The 18,813-nt window shown below is 38.9% G+C and overlaps 3 protein-coding genes across 8 annotated transcripts in view; all 3 read left to right on the top strand.

Annotated features, from left to right (window-relative positions):
- Window positions 1–18,813, top strand: part of mef2d (myocyte enhancer factor 2d) — a 218,889-nt gene that overhangs the window by 175,241 nt on the left and 24,835 nt on the right. The gene's annotated exons all lie outside the window — the stretch shown is intronic.
- Window positions 534–6,859, top strand: LOC126392471 (asialoglycoprotein receptor 1). Its single transcript, XM_050047883.1, has 9 exons — window positions 534–561; window positions 723–785; window positions 2,988–3,035; window positions 3,126–3,215; window positions 3,695–3,848; window positions 3,960–4,075; window positions 4,173–4,327; window positions 6,539–6,651; window positions 6,728–6,859. Exons 1-9 carry the CDS (start codon window positions 534–536, stop codon window positions 6,849–6,851), a joined length of 891 nt encoding a protein of 296 aa, XP_049903840.1. The 3' UTR covers window positions 6,852–6,859.
- The window catches only part of capn7 (calpain 7), a 28,506-nt gene continuing 24,835 nt past the window's right edge, over window positions 15,143–18,813 (top strand). For both annotated transcript variants that reach the window (XM_050046165.1, XM_050046166.1), the window contains exons 1-2: window positions 15,143–15,499; window positions 17,576–17,684. In XM_050046165.1, coding sequence (XP_049902122.1) covers window positions 15,398–15,499; window positions 17,576–17,684 — 211 coding nt within the window. In that variant the 5' untranslated portion in view covers window positions 15,143–15,397. The remainder of the gene's footprint in view (window positions 15,500–17,575; window positions 17,685–18,813) is intronic.

Raw genomic sequence — 18,813 nt, 5'->3', positions numbered from 1 at the left:
GATCAGTCATCCCGTGTTTATTGGTTCTTTGTCCATTAGATTATTTCATGTGCACAGTTCATATATTTCTTTATTTTATCATTTAGCTTCTTGATAATCTATTTTAGACTTCATGCTCATGCAGGGGAGAAAGGGACCCCACACTGCAGCAGAAACAAAGAACCCAGCTCATGAGACAGATCAATAAGACCTTCACAGTTGTCTCTGGCTCTATCTCATGTAAAAGAACTCGAGCTGGGACGAAACAAACTGGATAGAAACTGGAGTGAATAACTTTAAATGAACAGATGATATTAATGCAACATATCAGTGTTAACATCTACGTATATTAGGGGTGTAGCTCTTGCTGCTTGCTGACAATAAAGTGAAGTGTAAGCTATACTTCCGCTTCAGAACAACACAGTATTGTTAAGTGAAAAGTTGAAACCGTTCCTGAACCTCAGAGCAGAGGTTCACGAAAGAGCATCAGAGCAAGCAGACGGTCTCCAAACAGCATTCATACAGAAGTGCAGCAGGATTTTAAACACTTCAGGATGAACAGAAAACCACAGGACAAAACTGGTACCTTAAAATATTCTGCTTATGTTTCTGCATGTAAGATATGATCTACTGTATCTTTTCATGTACCTGCATGTTGTCTATAGCATCAAATGGTTTTAAATGCCAAAATCAATTTCTTTAATTTTAACATCTGTGTTTGATCTGTATTTTTTTTTTCTCAGAGAAAACCAAGGAAGGAGCTGCTCCTGCTAACAGCACTGTGGGGAGAACGACAGGACACTCAGGTATGTTGTAAACCACAGTGTCATCACCAAAAACAACAACAAAAACTTTAACTTAAAGTATGGAAAAATCAAATATTTTTTAAAGTCAGACTTTAGTTTGTTTTAAACACTGCCGATACCTCACCAAAGCTTCATGGGCGGTTGCGAGGCCTCCTTGATTTTAAAGAGTGCAAGAAAACGTATGTGAAAAATAGACAGTAGGCCCATATCTCTGCATCTCGTTTGTTTCTGTGAAGAAAACTTTTTTTTTTTGGATACGTTTTCTTTATTGAATTTTTGAAAACGTAACGTAGATCTCCCAAAAGAGGAGACAAATAAACACAAACATTACAATAAGAACATGTTGGATTGCCATGTCTCTACACTGTGTTTCTGTATTATCAGTGTGGTAGTCCTTATCCTGTCGTTGGTGAGTAGATCGTCCATTTCTCCCATTTTTCTCGGCATTGATCTTCTTGAGTCCTTATCTTATGAGTCAGCTGTTCCATAACATATATTTTGTTCACAGTTTTCAACCAGTCATCTTGTGTTGGTGGATCTGGCTTATACCACTTTCTCGTGATTGCTTTTTTACAAGCTGCTAACAAGATTTTCAGTAAATATTTGCCCTCTTTTAACACAACATTCCCTGTCATATTGCCAAAACACACAAACATACATGACTTAGATACATCATAGCCCAGAATTCTGACAATATCAAGGTGAACATCTTCAAAAACGTGAGAATGATCTACATTTATAGCCCCACATTTTCTCCAACATGGCTGTAATACAGATGTGTATTTGCTCCTAATTTTGGGTGTGATAAAGAATCTTATTAAATTCTTCCAACAATATAATCTCCACACACGTGACGATGTAGTTGACTGTTGTGTTCTCCAAATATGCGACCATTCATCATCAGAAATATTTACACCCAGTTCCCTCTCCCATTTCAGTTTTACATATGAGGTTGTATTCCCTTTTCTCTCCATTAGGTGACCATATATTGTAGATATTACTCTATATTTCTTTGACTTGTAGATTCCAATTATGGTCCTGATTATTCCATTTTTATCCAATTTTACATTGTGTTTTATTTCTTCGTCAAAAAAATCCCTTATTTGCAGATAAATGAAAAGGTCTTGGTTACTTAGTTTATATTTTTGTTTAATCTCCTGAAAACTCATAAAATTACCATTTTTTTATTACTGAACATATTGCTGTTATTCCACTTGGAATCCACTGTTTAAACCTCTGGTCAAGAGAACCGGGGACAAAACACCTATCATATGCCATGAAGAAAACTTTTTTTTATAAATTTCAGAATATTATTAACAATAAAAGCTTAAACAAAACTCACAGGAGAAGCACATGATAAACAGCCTCATCCTACATTAGAAAAGAACACAGTTAAAACAACCAAAGAGCTAAAGGAACAATCACTAAGTGTCAGGGAGAAGAACACGCTGACAAAAGAAAGAGAAAATATTCAGTATGTGTGATTATTTAAAAAGAAAAATGTAATACAGACAGAACGTTGTATAAAAGGTTCCTAAGAAAATTAATCTCTGATGCAAAATTCGCAGGAAATAATCTGCTCAAATTCATCCAAATTGCTGGTTTTACACAAACTTCCTTCAGTTACTGTGTTCACTGTTTGGGTCATCAGGGGTTATGTTCTGTTATTGTTATGCCGTTGAATATAAGGTGAATTAGTCACTCAGTCAGGGGTCGTTAGTGTACACGATACTAGAAAAAGGGTTCCTTGAGGAGAAAGTTTGGAACCTACTGATCTGAAGGACTCAGCAGAGAGAGATCTGATTGTGATGACATGCTGCAAACAAACATTGTGGGTAAAACCATCACAGCTAATCATGATTAGCCACAAACCAAACGACAACTCAGCCGCAGCTTTAAAGCAGAAGTAAAAACCAGGTGACACCTTACTGTGTGTGGTTTCTAGTTACGCTTCAGGTTTTTTATCCGGGCCTGCAGGTAATCAGAGCAGAACCAACAGATAAACAGAGGCTGAATGTTACTTCAAGGTTCTCATCTTTCTGTGTGGCAATACATTGTTGATTGTTGCTTCTGATGCTCTGCATGACTGTCATTTACTTATTTACAGTGTTGGAGTTCATTATAAATCCATCTTTTGTTTCAGGGTTCCTCCAGTGTGCCAAACATATACAAACATCTGTGTTTGATCTGTTTATCTTTCAGGGGAAATCAAAGAAGAACCTGTCTACGCTGATGTGGCAGCTCCTCCAGGTGCATCATGAACACATTTCTCACGTTTTCTATTGTTAAGCATGAGATTAATTTGTCAATCAGGATATAAATGCTGAATTTTTCTCTCAGACCAGAGGTGTCTCTTCTTCACTCAGTCTTCTCCACCGATAGCAGTGTGTTGGCTCATACTGTTGGTCATCATGGGTCTTCGTATCTACTGTGAGTACCTTCTATGTGAATGTCACTTCAACTCAAAGCTTGCTGTTGTTGGTTCTTATTTTAAGGGCAGGTTTGTCAGGAAATTTCTCAGGAAACACTCAAGTGCTTTCCATGGCAGTAAGTATCCCTGTCAGTGGGTTGCTACAAAACACGTTGAGATCCTAAAAAGCTCCTGGAAACACAGCAACAGCTTTTGTCAAATGTTGTATCATCCACCATCATTTCCACCTCCCATATAGCCCACCTCTCGGAGAATGGGCTGAATGAGGACTGTGGAGAGGTCTCTTATTCACCAGTATAAACAGAGGGAATGATCAGGGCAAGAAACCCCAGTTTCAGTGTTCAGTGGGCAGCTGACTGTTGATGTAAGATGGATTTGGAAAACAACTCCATCCTTTAATGTCGTTTATGATCATGTAAAACACTTTTCAGGGACACAAGACTCACAGCCCAACTCCTTCCTCTGTCTGTCTCTGTAGTTACTGCTGTCATTTCTGAAAACAATGGACAGCTGACTGCTGAAAACCAGGAGCTGAAGACACTGATGACACAAAACTACACTGTCTTAGAAAACAAGATCGCAAACCTGACGGAAGAAAACCTGAACCTGACAACACAAAACAAGGAGCTGAAGTCAGTGATGCAGTATGTGAATCTGTCAGCAGGCAGTTTGACTCTACTGGCAGCCATTCACAACCTGACGAGCCTGAACAACAAACTCAGCTCAGACAATGACGACTTGAGGAGGAACTATAACAATCTGACACAAGCCATTTCTGTCTTACAAAACAACTGGAACGAGCTCAATGTGACTCGAGCTCAGTGGAGCATTGATGCCTACTGCCCCATAAGAAATAACGGTAAGTTCAGAACCAGTTATTTAGGTCCAAAGATAATCATCAGTAATAATATTACAATGCAGTAATGTTGTTCATTGGTTAGTCTCTGTTGTTTCAGAGAGACAGTGTGCAGCTTGTCCGGTTGGCTGGATACACAGACAGCCAAGCTGCTATGCCATTAATTATACTGAATGGAATACCTGGGAAGAAGCTCAGAAAAACTGCAGACGGAAGGGTTCAGAGTTGGCTGTCGTATATGATCAACAGGAGAGGGTAAGAAGGAAACTTGTGGAATTTTCAGACAGAGAGAGATGCAGGGCAGATGCTAAAGACAATAACATTAATTTTAGAAATAATTTAATAATAATATTTTGGTAGTATATATACGTATATATTAATATATGATAGTATGTGATGTGACAATAGTAATCGTATGTGTATAATAACAGTAGAAGTATGACTTATAATAACAACAGCAGTAGTAGAAAGCATCAGGCAGGACCACCGCAGCAGCATAACCAGGACCCACGATCCAGGCATAGCCACGATTTGAGGGAACCCATGAGACAGAGAAAAAGCTCCAGAGAAGAAGCTGAGTTAGAGACATGCAGTAACAGGACGTGAATGTTAGGAAATGAAGAAGAACCAACTTTTCAGAATCTTAAGCCCGTTTCCACCAAACACTTTTGGTATTGTACCTTCGTAACCAAAAGTAACCCTTCAGACAGGAAGACATTTCCAATGCAAACAGTCCTCTTAAATGTGTCACTTTATTTCCTCCTTTATCAGTCTGCACCTGGTTTATCGTCCACAGAACGAGGCTGCACGCCAACATTTTCAGAACAAAATACAACAGGCTGCAGTGAGAGTCTCTCTCCATGGGATATTTAAAAATAGCTGGTNACAGAACGAGGCTGCATGCCAACATTTTCAGAACAAAATACAACAGGCTGCAGTGAGAGTCTCTCTCTCCATGGGATATTTAAAAATAGCTGGTTTGGGCATTTAGTCCTTCTCAGGCAAGCTCAGGGGTTTAGTGTTGCTGTAGCCCACAGGAACGACACTCCGCAACCCTTTTGTATTTCTTCAAGTGAGGACTAGAATATATGCAGTTCACATAACTCGGTCGAAATTAATCTAACTATATAATGACGAAAACTCTGTCTGTGTGTCTGTCCCATGTTTTTCTCCTCACTGACTTGGTCAATCCATGTGAAATTTGGCACAGTGGTAGAGGGTCATGGGAGGATGCCAATGAAGCAATATTACATCAATTGGCCAAAGGGGGGCGCTATAGCAACCGATTGAAATGTCAAACTCTGAATGGGCATATCTCATGCCCCGTATGTCGTAGAGACATGAAACTTTGCACAGAGATGCCTCTCCTCATGAGGAACACATTTGCCTCAAGAACCCATAACTTCCGCTTATATAGATTTTCCGCCATTTTGAATTTTTTGAAAAACACTTCAAATGGATCTCTTCCTAGGAAGTTTGAGCGATCTGCATGAAACTGGGTGAACATAATCTAGGGACCAATATCTAAAGTTCCCTCTTGGCAAAAGTTGGAAAACTTACTAAAACTGAGCTTCTATAAGGCAATGAATATTGCGGAGGGCGTGGCTCATCACATAAAGGTGTATAACATCTCAAGGGTTTCACCCATCACCACGCAACTTTGTAGGCATATGACCACACATAATCTGAGGGGACCCCTCCATTATTGACCCCATCAAACAAAATGGGGGCGCTAGAGAGCTCATTTCTTATCTAGGCCTAACCGCCATATGGATTTTTACTAAACTTGGTAGATATGTAGAACAGGACGCCTCAAGGTGACTGGAGAAATTTAACTCTAATTGGCAACTGGGTGGCGCTATAACAACAGAAAAATGCTTCAAAATGGCTAAAATGTGACCGATCGCTGTGGCTCCCCCTGTGGACCAGTGTTGGTGTTTTTTTTCTAATTTTTGGTATGACTAAGTAATGGTATGGTATGCTGTACATAATCACGGAAACTGTCAGTGTGTCATTCTGTCAGTCATTCTACTCACTGACGTGGTCAATGTATGTGAAACTGCACATAGGCATTGAGGATTGGCATAGGTAGAAGGTGACAAAGCTACCAATGTGTATGGACTAGTATATATAAACGCCTAGAGATCCACTCATTACTAAAAGTGTATGTCATATAAAACCTAATGGAGAGGTCAATGTTTTCATGTGGTTGATTGTTGTTGATGACACAGCTGCTGTGAGAGACTACAAAACATCCTTTTATTTTATAGATACAGTTTACTAATGTATAGGCCAAGGCTAAGCCTGAGCCAGCCCTAACTATGAGCTTTATCAAAAAGGAACGTCTAAGGTCTGCTCGTAAATATGGAGATGGTGTCTGCCTCCTAGACTGAATCAGGAATATGGTTCTGTTTTTTCAATTTAATTATAATGTTGAATATCTGATACCCATCTTTCTGTTCTCAGAACTTCATCAGTGATTACAGTTTCAACAGTTTTGGACCTGATGGATACTGGATTGGCCTGAGAGCTGTAGATGGGCGATGGAAGTGGGTGGATGGAAGTTATATGACTTATAGGTAAGAGACACATTCCTAAACACCTTGAATCATAAAATCTATCAGCCCTGATCTAAGCATCGTTTTCGTCCCTCAGCTCCTGGATAGAAGCTCCAACTGAAGGTCACTGTGCAATTTCTGTACAGAGCAATGGGTGGAAATCAGTGAGCTGTGGTAACAGCCACAAATGGATCTGCAAAAAAAAGGCTTTATCTCTTTAAACCCCACAGTCATACTTTTACATTTTACATCTATCAACTGGCTTATAGATATCAAATGTGTGTATGTGCTCTGTGTGTGTTTATGCAGGTTTTTCTCACAAATGTTCCATATGTTTTCCTATGAAAAGTAATGCACCCAAAGTTGGTTGGGGTAAAAAAGGATGGGTCTCAAAAAATTGACTTTCGCCTGAAACTTGTGTTTGAATCCGTGAAACTTTGTGTGAACTCTAAGGTACGTCCTCACCATGTTTATTTTAGTAAAACCTAACCTCAGTAACTTTTACTGTCTAAACCTAACCTCCATAACTTTATGTTATTTTCTTAACTCTACATTAATGACATAAATGTCATTCGTGGGGTGCAAATTTGTAGGATAAAAAAGAGGTGGGTATACTCTGTATACCTGAGCATACCCTCCACTACATCACTGAGCACAGAGTGCCAGAGTGGTGAAAGGGACGAACTAAACTCCTCAAAGTTCCCTGTTTCTTCTTGAAATTTGACATTTTAAACTGTTGCTTCTGACTGGCCATGAGGGGGCATAGCATCACTTATTTTCATCTAGCGATTCACCGATTTATCAACTACACATCACTATGGGCTGATATTTGCCTCGTTGACTGCCAAAGACCTATTGGCAACTAAGATGACAGTCACTGAGGGCAGTGGCTTATGCTTCTCTGTTGTGTCACAATAATTTTTCGCAGGCTCAAAAGCAGGGCTCCAGACTAACGGCCACAAACTTTAATTAATAAGCAGGTACAAGCCGAATACAATGACTGTTTGACAAATGGGCTCTGAGACCTCACTGTTGTATGACGAGATGACTGGTAGCTGCCTGCGTCTTGTTGTCCTGGGGACAGTAGAGAATGTGTTTGAGATGAACAGAGATCTTCCCCGGGTCGCCGTCAGGATGAAAGGATGCAGTGAACTCACCACTGTTTCCCTGATAATGCTACATTGTGAACAATCTCTGTGTTAAAATCGTTAGGAGGAGAGCTAGTTAGCATTAGCTGTTACTAGGGATGGGCAGATCAATCCTAAAACATCTATACTCTCGATACTACATTTTCATCTTGAAGATTAATCCTAATGTCAATAAGATCAATACCAAAAAAAAGGATTTGTTTCTCTCTTCCACGTTGTACGTACTTGTATTTCAAGAGTAAAACTGTCTGTGTTTATGTGAACACATCTAGTGCATGTACTCGATGCTTCTCCACTGTTTTGGTGTTGTCTGCACTCAATCAACTTACGTCAAGATCCAGCAGCGTCTTCTTAGTTTCACTTTCACCTGATGTCGGCAATAGGAGGATGGTGAGCTCACCTCCCAGCCCTCCTGTTCACTGCTGGAGGCTGACTTGGATGCTTAATTGTACTATGAATAGAACTACATGCACATCTGTGGACCGAAGCTATCTGTGGACATTCAATGCGAATAGTATGTCCGAGCCTGACTAGTTCTATCCGACACTTAACAGCAGTGATGGATTAATGAAAGAATTAAAAAACATGAGGAAGAGAACTTAGAGCTGCAAACAAAAAGAAGGGAGAAGGAGGAAAACACTTCAGTATCCAGACCTCTGACACAGAGACAGAGTTCACTGACAGAGTCTGTTCAGAGAGGCTCAGACAAGGAATATCCAGGTATACAGTAGCCTAGAGAAATTAATGTTTTAGACAAATCAGATCTTCAGCTCTGGTTAATGTCACATTTTCAAACTGATTTTCAAAGTACTGTTACTCACTTCATAAATTGTGACACACCAATTTCCCATCGTTGATAAGAAAAAGTATCGTATCGTATGATATCGTATCGTATCACATCGTATCGTATCGTATCACATCACATCACATCACATCACATCACATCGTATCGTATCGTATCGTGTCGTGTCGTATCGTATCGTATCGTATCGTATCGTATCGGTGATGGAGAGGCCAGGAGTTCGCCTCAATTTTGGCATCAGGTTGGATGGTTTGTTTACATGCAGGACAGGGAAATTATGGACGTGTGGAGAAATATGAACGTTTGAAATGATGCAAAGGCAGTTTGTTGATATCTATGGATGAAATAATGTGTTCAGGTTTTATTTTCTAAATAAATTTTCTTCTAACTCATTTGTTGCACAATGGCGAACACCTTCCTGTATGTCCTGTATGTTTCACTGTGTCATGGTTCCAAGGTTTTTTTTGCGGTTTGTTTCCTGTTTTACTCTGACAGTCACTCTCCTCATGTGTCATGCTTTGGTTTACTTCCTGCCTTTGTGTGTTTTGCTGTCTGTTTTCCAACTCACCTGTGTCCCATTGGTTAATTAGTACTTGTGCACAACTACTGCTAGAAGTAGTAGTATTCTACTTCACTACTATCACTACTACAAATACTACTACTGTTGCTGCTGTTTGGATCATTGATGTGAAATACATACTGTAACATATTGTAAATACACACAGTATCGTGCATACATAGTATGCAGTACATGTGGCACATGTAGTAGACAGAACATGTAGTATGCAGTACCTGAAGTATGTTTTACCTGCAGTATGTATTAACTTTAGTCAGGATTATATAAGTGTACACTTTCTTCTACTCCTTTTCGAGCATGTCTGTTGATGTTTTGCTTTGTTTTTAATGTTTGTTTTGCTTGAAATAAAGTCATTCATTCTTTCATTCATTCAAGTAGTTTTGTTAAACTTAATCGTGACTGTTTTCACAACATTAACCATGTCACTGTGCATTGCTATGAGACCGCAAGGGTTGTGACACAGAATCAGTTTTGATGTCCTGGGAGTGAGAATGTGTTGACCTGGCTGAATTCTCTGTGAACATTAATCATAATTACATTGATTACCTGTGTTATAATATCAACAGGCTTATAAATATAATGTGTGTGTCTTTTCATCCCCTAAAGAGGCACTAAACTAAACCGTGAATTTTGAATGTGAATGTGCTTTTCTTCTTCTTTATATGTGATGCAGTGGTTGAATGTTTTATATCAGCACAAAGTCACAGATTGATTAAAAAGGGACGACTTCTTGTTATGTGACTGATTGACCAACATGGGGCCGTGCACCACTTGTGTTTAGCAGAGTATTCCAAAGCTGGAATATTAACACACAGAGATGACAGTTAAGTGCTGACTATTTATCAAGAAACAATTTCATGCATTAGTCTATTATATTGAATAAAATGATTATTTTCTTATGTATCAATCATCAAAGGTATCAGTTAAGTTTAACAAACACCATTTTTTCAGGAAGTTGCAACATGATTGAACAGGATGAGACAGAAGCAGATTGGAAAAACAACACAGTCACACCTCAAAGCAGAAGTCCACTAAGGAGCATCAGAGCGGAGCAGATACAGGACGGCAGCTCAGGGTGTTCAGGATGAACAGAAAACCACTGGATAAAACCAGTACTTTAAAATATTTTAATGTTTATGTATTTGCATGTGGGGCATTATATAGGCCACTATATCTTTTTTTGCATCAGGATGTTTTCTATATTTCTTTTTGTAATTTATGATGATTCTGATGTTTGATGACACGCCAGCACCAAAGGGTTTTAAAATGCCTAAATGTATTTTATATTTCATGGTTTGCATTCTGATGTTTCCTCTCTGCTCGACACACTGGGAATGATAAGATTTAATTTCAACATCTATGTTTGATCTGCATATTTTTTCTCAGAGAAAATTAAGGTGTTGACTGTTAAGGCTGTTGACCTATCAATCACTCATCATGGATAAAGCAAATATTGTTTTTTAAAAAGTCACATTTCAGTTTATCTAATGGGTTTCAAGAGGAAAGATTTCTGATTGTGATTAAAATGTTGTTGTTGTTGTGCAGCAACATCAGAAGATGTTGCAGAGTGTGTGGGTGTTAAAATCATCACAATTAATCAGCATTAGCTTCGACAAAAATTCTTAACAGAACTAAGAACATACTCTTTCTGTCAGATTTAAAATTGGTACACTGTTCACAGCACAGCGCTGCGGTGGTTAGCTTTGTTGCCTCACAGCAAGAGGGTTCCTGGTTCAACCCAGGGTGGGGGAGCCCTTCTGTGCAGTGTTTGCATGTTCTCCCTGTGTCAGCGTGGGTTTCCTCCAGGTGCTCCAGCTTCCTCCCACAGTCAAAATACATGCAGGTTAATTGGTGACTCTAAATTGTCCGTAGGTGTGAATGAACTCCCAACAGGATAAGCGGTTACAGAAAGTGGCTGAATGAATGACACTGTAGGCTACTCTATCTTTTCTTTACACCAAACACAGACTGTTAAAATTGATTACAAAATCCATCTTAATTTAATTTAGATATATAACCATTTGTGTTTATTCTATTTTTCTTTCAGAGGAAGTTAAAGAAGAAGCTGACTATGTTAATGTGGCAGCTCCTCCAGGTGCATCATGAACAAAATACATTTTATAGATTTCATAATACTAAGCATGAGATTTATTAATCAGTGATGATATATAAACGTGATAGGGATGAAGGTTGAAAATGTAAAACATTTAAAAGCTCAACTGGTTTTGTTTTATATTCAAAATGTATTCAAAGCACCTTTGACTGTGTTAAATCAAAATCTTTAATTTAACTGAAAAGTTGTTTTCTCTCAGACCAGAGGTGTCTCTTCTTCACTCAGTCTTTTCCACAGATAGCAGTGTGTTGGCTCATACTGTTGGTCATCATGGGCCTTCGTATCTACTGTGAGTACCTTCTATGTGAAAGTCAGTGTTTAATGAATAAATATTTGATTTAATAAAAGCAGCATGGTTTCACTCAGTGCAGCCAAAGTGGTAACAGAAGGAAGGTACTACTTTGTTATTTTCCATCATCTGAGTCACTGGAACATGTAAATGTTAAACCGAAGAGGTCCCAGAATGGAGCCTTGGGGAACACCCCATGTCATTTTTGTACACTCCGATGTTTAATTACCTATAAACTCAAAGCCAGTCTTACGCCTGTGGCAAAATAAAAAGTCATATTGGAGTGCTTTCCTTGTTTTTACTTTTTTGTGACTTTAATCAAGGATCCAGCACCCAGTCTTCAAAGTTTAATCACGAGTTGAGTGCATTTTGTTGGATTTTATGAATAAACTTGCCAAAATCTGAAAGCCAAAAACCTCTATCTCTCACTGCAGTTACCACTGTCATTTCTGACAACAATGCCAAGCTGACTACAGAGATCCAGCAACTGAAGTTACTGAGGAACAACTTAACAGCACAAATACAAGAAATGACATACGTCAGCCCAGCGCAGTGGACCATTGATGCCTACTGCCCCAGAGAAAATAACAGTATGTTCAGAACCCATTGATTAGGTCTAAACCAGTAATGATAATAATGATAAAGAATATCACAATGCAGTAATGTTGTTTATTGGTTGGTGTCTGTTTCAGAGAGACAGTGTAAAGCTTGTGAGAAAAGCTGGGAACACACACAGCCAAACTGCTATGAGATTAATGCCGGTGCGTGGAAAACCTGGGAAGAAGCTCGCGAAAACTGCAGAGGAAAGAATTCCGATTTAGTTGTTATGGATGATAAAGCAGAAAAGGTATTGAGTAAACTGTGGGGATTTTTATGACACAGCCATGACATAAAAATGTAGTTTTGTTCGGTCAAAGCACGCTGTGACTCTGTGATCGAAGTGTGTTTATTTAAGTATAATGTTAAATATCTGATATCTGTGTCTCTGTTGTCAGGACTTAATCAGTCATTACAGCTTTTCAGTAGTCGATGGATACTGGGTTGGTCTGAGAGTTGAAGATGGCATATGGAGGTGGATCAATGGAAGTGATCTCACTGAAAGGTAAAATACACATTTGTTAACACTTTGAATCATAAAATCTTTCAGCCCTGATCTAAACATCATGTTCTTTCCTCAGCTCCTGGATAGCAGCTGCCACTGAAGGTCAATGTGCTGTTTCTATCTGGGCCAACCTGCTGTCAGTGAGCTGTGACAGCAGAAGACAATGGTTCTGCAAAAAGAAGGCTTTATCTGTTTAAACACTGCAGTCATACTTTAGAAAGTTACCAGATACTCTGTATGGTAATATCAGCGTTTCAAAGCTTTGTGTGTATCTTTTTTAGACTGCTTCTGATTGCCCAAGAGGGGGCGCTGCCTGACTTGTTTGCAACACAATGTTCCAGAGCTCTGTTTAGTTAAGTGTGTAAGATTTTGAGGGATTTGGTGGCATCTAGCAGTGTTTTGCAGGTTGCAGATAGCTACAAACTTCTGCCAGCCATAATTCCCTCAGTGTTTATTGTTCATGAAGTTTTTATCGGGAGCTGAATTTTCTGCAGAGGGCTCTTCCTCTCCAGAACAAATCTGTCCGTGTGATTTAAATCATTAGAAACACTGAAGAAAACAATTTCACATTACAAATCAATGCACCTCTGACACTATTCGGCATCTCTGGGCTTGCCCACGCAATGCTATTGTGCGTTCACCCTTTTCTCTCATAAGTTAACGTGTGCTGACCTTTGTCTGATCCAGATGTTCAGGAGGTTTTTACCATGAGCTGAATTTTCTGCAGAGGTCTCTTCCTCTCCAGAATCAGTGTTTCTGTGGTGTTGCACATTGCAGTTGGGCTTCTTACCTCGGTGGCCAATGTGAAAACGCAAATGGCCTTATTTGGAGCCAGGGTTTGGTTTGTCCGTTCAAGCACCCGCTCCCTATGTAGATATAAATTGCTCATTCTAAGGTAAGGAGAACACAACCTGGACTTGGATCTTCCATGTTTTAATATCTAACGGACTAATGGAGACAACAGTTTTTGAAATTGGTCCAGTCTAGAGTGGTGAAGGGATGATGTTTTTTTTTCTGTTGGCTGACAGGGAAGTTAACATTGCTCTGGTTTCCTCTTAAAAAGCCAATAGGATTTTTCCATTGGATTTTGGATTATTGCAGAAAATAAGCTCTGGCGCAAACAAACATTTATGATACTTACACATTTTGATGTACAAATGATCACAAATGAACACAAGTTTTATGATTTTTGAAGCTTAAATGCAATCGCCAGAAGTACAAAGCTAATGTTAGGCTATAAATGAAGGCACTGTTTTTAACTTTCAAACATCAAATAGGAGTTTCAAAATGGTGGAGGGAGGATCGTGCATTTGCAGGAAAAAATATCTAGAACTGTGTGTAAAATAAAATTAAAAAAAATAAATGAAATGAAATGAAATAAAAATAAAATAAAATGAATAAAATAAAAATAAGAAATTAAAGTCACACCCCAGCCACGCCCTCCTCTGATTAGTAAAAAACAGTCCCTTACCTCTATTGTTCTTTTTTTCACTGCTGCTAAATTCTATCTCTTGTCTTTGTACATATATTCCCTGACTTCTTCTGTACACTTTTCTTGTGTTAAATAAAAAAATTAAAAAACTATGAACGGACAAGTAACGGAAAATAAGGCATTATTGTTTCTTACACGAATTACATGAAAAAAATACATCCCTACAGTTCTACAGTGCCATTACTGGTAACACCACCATGGTTGTTTTCATCAGTGACAGATGATCTCTGTATGTTGGGGAAAAGCAGATACACATAGATTTTAGAAAAACATTGCAGTCTGGTGGAAGACAGGTTACAAACATTATATCAAACACATGTTCAGATTTATACCAATGTATTCAAGGCTACTAACACGGGGAGAACAGGTTTCACTGTCAGTTTACCAGCCCTGCTCGATCCTGTTAAAGAAGAAGAGACTACGGACATGTCACTTAGTAAAGCAGAAGGAAAAGGAATGATGATGATGATGATTATGACGACCTTTGTATGCAGTACAACAGGAAGTAGACACAGTGAGAACAGCAACAAGATGTACTGAAGAGGAGAACATGTTAACAAGGTTAAGAGTTGGGCAGACAAGTCTTAATAAAACATGGCACTTCATATTAATGTAGTTTTGCATTGCCAAAAGTATTCTGGAGAAGTGGAAAAATTAAAGAGGGAAATTATGCTGGGAGTGGAGGAATTCAGTTTGACAATGTATTTGACATCAGTCTAGGAAGACTGCTCCAATATTTGAAAGAAACTGGATCGATTAAGAGACTTTATTTATTTATGCATTTATTTAATCTTTTATTTATCTTTTGGGGAGGATAAATAACTCTGATCCACACTCCAACATACTGGGTGGCGGTAATGTATCTTGCCACCCGCCATAAAACCTAAACCGAAAGAAGAAGCTTGTTGTTTCTTACTGCACGTGAACGCAACACACAACTGTAGGCCCTCTGGTCTCTACTGCGACTGCGCGAATCGTGTCCCCGGAAACACCATGGTTGTTTTGGTATCCGCTAATGTAGCAGTCATCTGTCAGAAAGGAGGTGATAAACTTTAACTAGCCAGTTTTATCCACTGGATTAAGGCCGCACGTCAGTATCGTCTTTACTATGTCCTGTCCAAGTTGATGAAACGAACCGTACTTCGAGTTAAAGACAGATATTTAGTTATTTTGGCGAGTTGTGTTAGCTGGTGGTTAGCTAGCCTGTTAGCTGGCTGTCACTCTGTCAACAAGTTGTGTTCAGGATGGACTGCACGGCGCTGGAGCTCGATGCTGTCAAATTTGCCAAAACAGCTGTCACCTATGACCAGAGCGGCAAATACAACGAGGCTGTGTTTTATTATAAGGTAGGTGGCGTTACATTTTCACCTGACAGGTATAAACAGCTGCTACCTGTCAACGTTAGCACCTAGCTCATGTTACCCAGAGGTAAACATTCACTTTCACTTGGAGAATAAACCTCAGCTCACCTCTGTGGATTGTACCAAATGTTCTGGTTAGAAAATGACAGTAACATTTCATTTAAAATAAAGTTTTGAGACTGTTACTCACTGCCAGCCACTAGCTATATAACTCACTCCTCAGAAGTGGGACAAAACCTTATTTATCTATATTTCTTTACTCTTTAATCAAGCAGGGAAAATGTATCTTAAACATCAAAGTCCTGACTGTTGAACCTTGTAATGGGCCAACCTCCCATTGATTTCATTTTTTCTTAAATAGCATTTATTTTGGAGATAAAGCCTTGAAGTTTGTCAAAATAAAATATAAAAGAAAATGTGAATGATTTTTTAATCAGAGAGATGACTTCTGTGTGACAGAGCTGACAGCCACCCGACACAGTTGACGTCATGTAACAAAAATAATACACACACACATATAAAAAATCCTGGCAGCAAACAGAAAACCATTTTAAACATGGATCTTCTATTTTTGATTGATTCAGATTTTTACAGAAATCAGCTGTTACAATATCCTCTGGAGAAATCTTGTGAGACTTTGAAACCAAACCGAGCAACTTTCAAACACAGTGACTGTTAAAGACCTATCGTCCTCTGTCAGTATTTACTCATTAATTACAGCTAAGGATGGGACAGTATATTGAAATTTAATATTGCAATAGTAAAATGTGACAACATGTGTGAGTCAGTCAATAGTTGAAGAGATTTGAGTTAAAGATGCACAGTCTTGGATGTTTGCTGATATCGTATATGTTGATATGTAATAACTCATTTGACCAACAACAGATACTGATATCAATATATCCACTTTTTCCCCACCTAATTTTAGTGATCATCAAGTCTCTTCTGTCTCTTCTATCATATCACATCATATTATAAATGCATACTCTTATCGTGACGGCCCACCAGCAGATGGAGACGTGAAACAGAATACTTTTCAGCGTATGTAATATTCATTCATTGTACAAAATAAGAAAAAGGATGACAGCTGATTCTATTAGTTCATTTTAAAGCCAATATTGGCCGATATTATCGTGCATCCCTAGATTTGAGATATGTCTCCTTCGTCAGTGTGGATGTTCAGAGGTAAGATCTGACGGCTTTGATGTCTTATGGAGTGAACAAAAAGTTATACATGTGTAGAGTTCTCTAAATGCTAATCAATACACTCATTTTGAAAATAGAATTTTTATTCACACGGTTCACACGGTCATGGAAAACCTGGGAAAGTCATGGCATTTCACAGTTATGTTCCCAGACCTGGAAAAATCATGGAATTAGTGAAAATCATTGAAAGTTTTGAAAAACTAATGGATATTTTGTTTTGTAGAATGAAATTGTTACAGTAATCTTTGTGGCTAACCTTCCCCCTTCCCGTATGTAACATACCGACAAATTTATGTGCGATTTAAGGGCGGCACAGTGATGCAGTGATTAGCATTATTGCCTCACAGCAAGAGGGTTCCTGGTTTGAACCCAGGGTGGGGGAGCCCTTCTGTGCAGAGTTTGCATGTTCTCCCTGTGTCAGTGTGGGTTTCCTCCAGGTGCTCCAGCTTCCTCCCACAGTCCAAAGACATGCAGGTTAATTGGTGACTCTAAATTGTCCGTAGGTGTGAATGTGAGTGTGAATGGTTGTCTGTCTCTATGTGTCAGCCCTGTGACAGTCTGGCAATGTATGAAAACAAAATGTACGAATGAATTTACCTACCATCACATTTGTGCAATGACTATCTACCACAAATGTGTATTATTTTAATGTGTATATGTTATGATTTATCCCTGTATTTTAGCTGCACTTCTTCACGGCTTAGTCTTTTTGTATGTGATTTTCCTCATATACATATTTAAAGATCATTGTTGGAGGGAGCCTGAGATCTAAGAGTTTCATTGCCAATGGCTGCGTCTCTGTGCATATGAAAATATATAACTTGAAGCTGCATCTTGTTGGATTTCTCGCTGTAGGAAGCAGCCCAGGCCCTGATATACGCTGGCATGGCGGGGTCCAAACTGGAGGGGATCCAGGACAAAGTGAATGAGTACTTGGATCGAGTTCAAGCCCTCCACAATGCTGGTAAGCTCCCCTGACCAAAAACTCAGGAGCCCACTGTTTTCATGATGCTGTTCCAAGTTGTTAATCAGAGTGATGCATGAACAGTGACTAAGAAACTGGAGGTTCAGTGTTTCGTTTAAGAGCTTAGACGTGACCCACAGTGGAACTCAAACTGGCACAGATTCTCTTAGTTTTACAGTACTTCCCTGCTGACTTAAATGTTTCCATACATGTTTTTTCATTTTTTATTTTTTCAGAATAATGCTGCGTCACATCTACACAGTTGCACATGTTTGCGTCTTCCATGTGCAAATAGATTCGTTTGATATTTGCTGTAATTGTTAAGCATGCCAGTGGATTTTGTCTACTCTTTGCATTGTAAAAAAAAATCACGACAGTGGCTTTACACAAATACACAAATCATGTATGACATTGACGTCTCACACCTGATCATTTTCCAAAGCTCATCAGTTATTTCTGTTTTAAGCCCAGTTCAGACCAAAGAACGCTCTGCAATGTTCTAAAAATCTGCTGGTTCACACCAGTGCAACTAGATGAGACGGTGTATCATCTCTATGCAACACCTCTCTGTACCTCTGTTCTGATTTGCAGCTTTTCAGGTTTATTTCCTGGCTGAATATAATTTGTAGCTCCTTAAAATATGAATGAGGACAGTGATAGTGAGATACTGGCTACAGTTGCATTTGTAGTAGAGATGGAACAGTGAAAACAGAAACAAAAACAGCATCAGATGGACTGTATTCATAATAAATACGCCACAGTAATATAAATAATCAGCGGCAATTTATCAGTCAATGTGAATGTGTGTGTGTGGGCATAAGCACATACAGTGAGCAGCCGCAGTTCACACCGCAACTTCTCTCTGCAACGTTCTCAAACAGTTTCATCTCATCATGAATCTTTGGTCTGAACTGGGCTTTAGATTGTTTTTTGTTTTATGCTGTTTCCCCTCCTTCCAAATAAACACTGCTTTCACTGGTTTGCAGAAACACGCCCCTTTATGTTTTTATTTGACAAACATCATGAATATGTTGACACTGCATATTGATTTGAATACTTGCACAACTAGATTGAAAGACAAACACACAGTATTGCATCCACAGAGCATGATTTGCAAAAACACAAATGA

This window comes from Epinephelus moara, chromosome 6 (assembly GCF_006386435.1).
Source record: "Epinephelus moara isolate mb chromosome 6, YSFRI_EMoa_1.0, whole genome shotgun sequence".
In the NCBI taxonomy this organism is placed as follows: domain Eukaryota; kingdom Metazoa; phylum Chordata; class Actinopteri; order Perciformes; family Serranidae; genus Epinephelus; species Epinephelus moara.
The sequence above is the reverse complement of the archived record's forward strand: the minus strand, read 5'-3'. Positions and strand labels throughout refer to the sequence as shown.

Excerpts from the sequence above, each read along its gene's own strand:
- LOC126392471 (XM_050047883.1), top strand. The coding sequence starts at position 534 with ATGAACAGAAAACCACAGGACAAAACTG. Across the intron at positions 3,036-3,125 it reads TGATGTGGCAGCTCCTCCAG|ACCAGAGGTGTCTCTTCTTC; the intron begins GTGCATCATGAA and ends TTTTTCTCTCAG. Across the intron at positions 4,076-4,172 it reads CTGCCCCATAAGAAATAACG|AGAGACAGTGTGCAGCTTGT; the intron begins GTAAGTTCAGAA and ends CTGTTGTTTCAG.